At 54.4% G+C, this 7,261-nt stretch overlaps 1 protein-coding gene across 1 annotated transcript in view; it reads left to right on the top strand.

Moving 5' to 3' along the window:
- Positions 1 to 2,484: 2,484 nt before the first annotated feature.
- Positions 2,485 to 7,261, top strand: part of Disc1 (DISC1 scaffold protein) — a 129,304-nt gene continuing 124,527 nt past the window's right edge. The window contains exons 1-2 of the mRNA XM_055617598.1: positions 2,485 to 3,350; positions 5,542 to 5,611. Coding sequence (XP_055473573.1) covers positions 2,538 to 3,350; positions 5,542 to 5,611 — 883 coding nt within the window. The 5' untranslated portion in view covers positions 2,485 to 2,537. The remainder of the gene's footprint in view (positions 3,351 to 5,541; positions 5,612 to 7,261) is intronic.

Below are 7,261 nucleotides of genomic sequence, written 5' to 3'. Positions count from 1 at the left end.
TGGGCACTGGCAGAGCAGTTTGCTATTTTATTTGTAGCATTTCTGTGCTGTAATATTAAATACTTTTATTCATTTTAAAATTGTGTATGAATGTGCTGTAGGCGGTTATGTGACATGAGTCCCAGAGTCCAGGAGAGTCCAGGAGAGTCCAGGAGAGTCCAAGAGAGGGCATTGGATCCTCTGGGACTGAATTTACACACAGTCATGAGCTGCTATGAACAGGGAACTGAACCCAGGTCCTCTGGAAGAGCATCCAGTGCTCTAACCCCTGAACCATCTCTCCCATCCTGCCTTCTTAGCTAAGCCAGCTCTGTAGCACCTCTGTGTGTGATGTCGATAGCAAGGTAGGAGCGAGCTTTTCGACGCGTCCTGAAGTTCCCTGTCGCTTTGGGTTCACACTGAGCACCCATCACCGAGGGCTGAACGTGCAATCCTCTCCCCAGAGCTCGGTGAGCTCCATCCGTGTCTCCAGCGAACAGTCGAGAGCTCCTCAGTCCTCGCTCCCCACGGCTCAGCTCCTCCCTCTGCTCTGCTCCTGTGAGGTTTTTATTTCGGTAGCGTGGACACCATGCTCAGCCCACGATGAAGAGACCCTCTGGCACAGGTTCGAGTTCACCTTCTCAGGGCAACAGAGGGAGAAATAATTAACCTCTTTATATTAATGCTTTTAAATGTTGTGGTCAGGTAAAGGCTCCTCTGTGTGGCCGCAAACTCAGTGGGTGTTGGAGATAAGAGAAAGCCACTGTGCTTAGCACCGAGAGCTGACAGTTCAGCTTTGGCCAGCTGTAGGCCAGGGCACACAGCCCCATTTCTTGTCCTGTAGTTCTTTGGCCAGTTCAAAGCTCTTGCCGTCATTGGTCTTCAGTGGCACAGGCGCGGCCTGCTGCCTTCCAGGTCATTTTAACTGTGACTCACTGTTTGCAGCATTAGTTCTTGGATTTGGAGCTGCCTCCCTGGGAACTCACCTCCTCCCCCACTCATCCACCTCCCTCTCCCAACGTCCTCTCAGCCAGGGGCTTCAGGGACTTGTTGGGCTGTTCAGAGAGGCCCTTTGATGTCAGGGTTGGTTTCAGGCACCTGTGTGTACCTTCTCTTCAGTCCGGAGCCATGGGCTGGGGGATGTGGCGGGAGGTGGGTTCTGTCCGGTGGTTTGGGCTGGGAGTGGAGGCAAGGTTTTGCACTCTGCTCCCTGGAATCATCTCTTCTGGAGTGGGAGGCTGCAAAAGAGGCAGGTCCAGGCTGCTCTCCTGGCTCAGCCCTTCCCACCTGGACAGAATAAAGCTCTCTCTGGTTTTCCATGGCAGGGTGAGCACATCTGTTTCCTGGCTACCCCATGGAGAAGCCCGCACTTTGGGCCTCACTCTCACGGTGCCTCTCTCTCCTTCCTGTCAGGCTGAGCCTCTTTCCGGAGCTGACTGCTTAGTGTAAGGAGGAAGTGGCCTTCTCCAGCTGCCCTTCCTCAGCTGCAGGCCACAGCAACCAATGAGGTCATGCTTCAGGAAGGATATATGAGTGAGAACTGATTTGTGGTCCCAGCAACTTCAAAGACTCCCTAAAAAAAAAAAAAAGAGGCAAAAGTGGAACAAATAAAAGCAGGAAAAAAAAAGAAAATGTGTGTGTGTGTATGTGTGAGAGAGTGTGTATGTGTGTGTCACACTTTGGTTGTGGAAGCCTGGAAATCTTCCTAGCAACCTGACCTGGCCGGTTATGCAGTCGGCAGGTGACACGGGCGGGCTGGGACCAGACCGTGAGGGGGCAGTGTTAGCTGCTGTTGCTATTTCTGCAGGGTAAGCTAGGTGAGGACTCGGCCCCTGTCGTCCACACTGGCCACAGCCAGCCACCAAGGCCGAAGGAGGAACCTGGGAACGTGGGGACATGGCTAGTTAGGTAACACATATTCAGGTGTCATTCAGGAGTGACGGAGAAGGACAGAGTGCCAGTGGCTCGCTTTCCATGCCCTCCCCTGGAGGGATGTGTGGATGTGGCATTGGCACTAGGACAGCTACTGGGGAGACACCAAGGTGGTGCCCAGGGCCTGAACAGACCCTGTCAGACACGCAGCGGGCCGCATGCTCTGCCAGCACAGGGCTGGCCCCTGGGCTGAGCTTGACACCCGGGGAGGAGCCCCAGCCTTCTTTTAATTTTTTAAGATAGGGTGTTGTGTAGCTCAGGCTAGCTTTGAACTCCCTGTGTTGCTTAGGATGACCTCGCTCTCCTGATCTTTGTGCCTTCACGTCCCAACTCTTATGGGAGCGTCCCATGGTACCTGGCTTGGGAGTTTCCTGCTGCGTCTTTGATGGGTGTGCTCACGGATGGCCTGTGTGTCTGGCACGTCCTCACCGCACTTCTTATGGCGTCAATAACGGGGGCTGTTTTCTTTTCTCCCCTCAGACGGTGGGCATGGCTCATTGCCTGCAGCGGCCCCTCAGAGGCGGCGGCTGACGCGGAGGCCAGGCTACATGAGAAGCACCGCCGGGGCCGGGATCGGGTTCCTCTCTCCAGCAGCGGGCACTTCATGCCAGACCTCAGCAGGGCCGATGGGCCAGGCGTCCAAGGCTGGACACTGTGGCCTGGGCCCCGACACCCAGTGCCAGGGCTCACTGGTGGGCGGCCCTTCTCTCAAGGGCTCACTTGCCCCTGCCGTGGCCTCTTCGGGCCCCCCGCACTCAGCCCAGGGCTCCATGAGAGGAGCGCCAGCGCGTTTCGCGGCTCATTCCAGGGATGACAGCAGTCTGCCCGAGAGGCTGACCGGGCCGTGCAGGCCTGGCGACGGAGGGTGTTGGCAAGAGTGTTTATCTTCAGGCAGCTCCAAGTCCCTGGGCCCTGTCGTCCACGCAGCCTGGAGCGAGGGATCGAGGGCCCCGAAGACCGAGAAACGTCCCCCATCACCGGGGTTGAATGGCCCCTCTTACACCCCAGTCCTTCCCGGCTCCCAAGACCCCTTCACTTCCAGCTTCAGCTTCATCCGCCTCTCGCTCCGTGCCGCGGGGCAGCGCGGAGAGGCAGAAGGGTGCCTGCCACGCCGAGAGGCCGAACTGCTTTATCAGAGCCCCCAAGCCATGGCAGCCGAGGCACCTGACCCGGGGCCCCACGAGGACCCCCGACCCCTCCGGACCTCCAGTCTTCAAGCTCCTCCGGCCTCGGCGGACTCGGCTGAGGGGACAGGGAGCCCCAGCGAGCTGGAATGCTGCCTGGTCTCCTCCCGGGACGCTGGCCTCTCTTCCCAGGCTGCTGGCGGGGCGGAGGACCCGGGTGGCTGTGCCTGGGCTGCCCGTGGGTGGCACGCTTTGCTCAAGGACTGGGAGCCGGTGCTGCAGGGCTGCCTATGGAGCCACCGCCGGCAGCTGGAGGTGCGTGCCCTCCGCAGTCTGCCGCCCCAGCTCAGCGGGGGGGAGGCAGGGAGTGGGCCGCGGGGGGGGGGCAGGGAGCGGGTGGCGGGTGCTGGTCCTGGGAGCCCTAGGGACTCCTGGGATGGCAGACTGAGCCGACAGGGCAGGGCTGTCTCTCCAGGAGTTCGATTCCCCAAGGCCCGGATGGTGGAGGGGGGGAGCTGATGGCTGTCACTGCCCCTTGCCCCACAGTATAAATGTGATAAGATGCTGGGGAGGGGGTGAAGGACGGTCTGCTCAGGTTTGGAAAGGGTGAGAAGTTAGGGAGGGGAACTCTGACCTTCCCTGGCTTCTTGCCCATGGACTGTGTGGCTCCTCCTACCAAGAGACTGTGAATGTGTGTGTGTATGTGTGTGTGTGTGTGTATGTGTGTGTGTGTATGTGTGTGTGTGTGTGATATGTGAGTGTGTGTATGTGTGTGTATGTGTGTGTGTGTGTGTGTGTATGTGTATGTGTATGTGTGTGTGTGTGATATATGTGTGTGTGTGTGTGATATGTGTGTGTGTGTGATATGTGTATGTGTGTGTGTGTGATGTGTGTGTGTGTGATGTGTGTGTGTGTGTGTGTGTGATGTGTGTGTGTGATGTGTGTGTGTGTGTGTGTGTGTGTGGTGTATGTACAGGCATCTGTGTATATGTGGTGTGTGATATGTGTATATGTGTGTGTGTGGGGGCCGGAGGACAGTCTTGGGTGCCATCCTCACTTCCTGTCACAGTGCTGGGGCACACTGGTTGGGTCAGTGAGCTGCAGAGATCCTCCGGTCTCTTCTTCCCTCGAGCCGGAGCTAAAAGCGTGGGTCGCTGTGCCCAGCTCTGTGGGATCTGAGCGTTGGACTCAGTGCTTTGCACGCCGGTCCACGTCCCCGGCTGCCAGGGTCGGCGTTTGGAAGCGTCAGTGTTTAGTGCCGGCACGGCCCTGTAGGAAGTTCTTCGGGGGGGGGGGGGGCTGCCGGTGGCTCCCACTTCCTCGTTCGAACCTCCAGCACTCCACCTTCCTTTCTGCTCCCCTTCCTACACTTCCTGTGTGGGGGACAGAACTAGGGCCTTGTGCATGCTAGGCACAAACCACTGAGCTACCCGCCCAGCCCAAGACAGCACCTTCAAGGAAGAAGGGTGCCGCCCTTCCTGGATGGCCAGGCTGGAGACAGCTGTGGCCTGTGCGCGGCCCCCCTGGGGGGCTTTGCGCTGAGGGGTAAGGCCGTTGGCCTGTAGCCTGTTTCTTCTCTCCGTAGCTCTCGTGTGGAGAGCATCGTGGGATTTGTAACATCCTAAGTCTTTCTGGGGGGTTCATGATTAAATTATGCTTTTTGTTCAAGTAACTTTTTTTTTTTTAAAGAAACATACATTTGGCATTTGTGTGTGGGGTTTTTTCCTCTTCTTTTTTAATAAATAGTTTAAATAGAACTTTAATAGTTTAAATAGAACTATTTCACTTTTGAAATAGCTTTCTTTTTAAAAACTGGCATTGCTGGGCTGGAGAGATGGCTCAGTGGTTAAGAGCATTGGCTGCTCTTCCAGAGGTCCCGGGTTCAATTTCCAGCACCCACATGGTGGCTCCCAACTGTCTTGTCTGTAAGTCCAGGGGAATCTGTCACCCACACATAAACATACTTGTACTCAAACACCAATGTACGTAAAATAAAAATAAATAAATTTAAAAAATGGTATTGCTTGGGGCTGAGAGCTGGCTCATTGGTGAAGGGCACCGGCTGCTCTCCAGAGGACCTGAGTTCAAGTCCCAGCACCCATGGTGGCTCGCAACCATCTGCACTGGGCTCTGATGCCCTCTTCTGACATTCAGACACACATGCAAATAGAGTGCCCATATGCATAAATTGCACGAATCCACAAATCTTTAAAAATGCTTTTCAGGATTTTGATTTTTCATTACATTTTAAAATCTGTGCACATGTGTGGGTTGGTAGTGCCTGTGAGGTAGAAGTCAGAGACCAACTTGAGGAAGTTCTGTCAGTCCTGGCTCAGCAGCAAGGGTCTATCCAACCATCTTGACAGACCACATTTGAAGCAGTTTTCAGGTGCTCTTAGATTTCACAAAATGAACTGGAATTTATTTGTAATGTATTTCTTATATGTATTTCTTAATTTCTGATATGTAATTTATTTTTTTATATTTCCCCTTCAAACCAACACAGGTCACTTCCTTAAGCTTAAAACTCCAGAAACTTCAAGAAAAAGCCATCGAGGGTGGTGATTACGATAAAGGTGAGTTTGAATCTGTGTCTGCTCTCATCTTCCTCCCTACATCTGTCTGTCTGTCCCCTCTTCTCTGCCCCCTTCGCCCTGGGTGTTGTGTGGTTGACTGCTCTGAGAGCCTGTGCCCTGGCACAGCTGGCTGGCCCGCCCGCCGCCCTGTTGGTCTACAGATTTCAGAGCACATTGGAACATCACCCTCTCAGTGGCAGGTTGAACTTTCTTGACTGGCTAGAAACAGCTGGCGAATCTGCTGTGAAGGAGGCATGCTGACTTGTCACCTGCCTGCCCGTAACCCACAAACCCGTCAGGCGCATGCCATCGCGGGTGCTGTGCCTAGTGACGTGGGGCAACAGGAGAGAAGAGAAAATGTCTGTTTGTGTCGGGATGTTGGTGATGACTCCATCATGGGCTTTCTTGTGTGTGTGTGTGTGTGAACATCATACTTGTCCTCTGTCTTGGAGAATGTGCCTGAGTGCATGAGGGGAGCTACAGGGCAGCCGCATCTCCCTGATTTCTGTTTCTTTCTCCTTTTATTGTGTGCCCAAGAGAAGGATGTGGTTGGCACAGGACAGGAAGCTCCATGCTTTATCTCATCAAAGCCACAGCAGGCTCACCCTGCGATGCCTCCTGGGGAGACCCCTAAGGACTCTGATTTCATCTCTCCCTTGCCATGTTTCTTTTCTCTGCCGCAGGCTCGGAAGGCCTTGGGGTGGGGAAGGAAAAGTACCTTCAGTGTTTGTTTAGGGTCTTTTTTCCAGAAGACACTTCCAGCTTCATTACATCAATGCTTGCCCATGAGTGTGGGGGCTGAGGAGCAAGAATGAGTCTTCGGGTGAGACCGCTGCTCAGCCCCTGGGGTGTAGAGCAGAACTCTAGGACGTGGCCGAGAGGGAGGATTGCCCACAAGCATCTTCCGTGTTGTTCCTGCGGCGATTTCTCCCCACAGTGCACTGTAACGGTGCTTGTCGCTTCACTAACAAAATGAGTGTGAGACGGAGGAGCAAAAATACTTTAGGGTTTTATCCCCCTGCCCTGTGTGTATGTGTGTGTTTAGTCATGGGTGCACAAGTGTGTGGAGGCCAGAGGTTTGCTGGGAACTGAACTTGGACCCTTTATAAGAGCAGTAAGTCTCCTCATTGCTGAGCGGCTTCCCACCGCCACACCTTAGGTAAAACTTGAATGTTCACTGGCGGGGTGGCACACTCCAGTAATCCCAGCACTCAGGGAAGCAGAGGCAGGAGGATCTCTGCGAATTCAAGGCCGGCCTGGTCTACAAAGAGAGTCAGGACAGCCAGGGTTACACAGAGAAACCCTGTCTCAAAAAACCAAAACCAAAACCAAACCAAACCAAACCAAACCAAACCAACCCAACAACAACAAAACCTTGAATGCTGTGGCTCTAGAACTATTTCTACGTTTAGATATATCTAGATGTGTAGATGCTTGTACTGCACCACAGTTGGTTCCGTATTTTTATCAAGTTGCCTACAGTGTTTAGCATAGCGGTCTGCTGCTCTTCAGGCGTGCACCTCGGAGCTGAGGGGTGAGACAGGGCACAGCATGGAGCAGAGGGGAGGGCAAGGCTCTGCAACGGAGCCAAGAGGGCTCTGCTGGCTGCAGCACGGGGCTGAGGAGCACAGCTGACTGTGCAGGCTGCAG

Source organism: Psammomys obesus, unplaced genomic scaffold (genome assembly GCF_907164565.1).
Source record: "Psammomys obesus unplaced genomic scaffold, mPsaObe1.curated_primary_1811, whole genome shotgun sequence".
Classification (NCBI taxonomy): domain Eukaryota; kingdom Metazoa; phylum Chordata; class Mammalia; order Rodentia; family Muridae; genus Psammomys; species Psammomys obesus.
The sequence above is the reverse complement of the archived record's forward strand: the minus strand, read 5'-3'. Positions and strand labels throughout refer to the sequence as shown.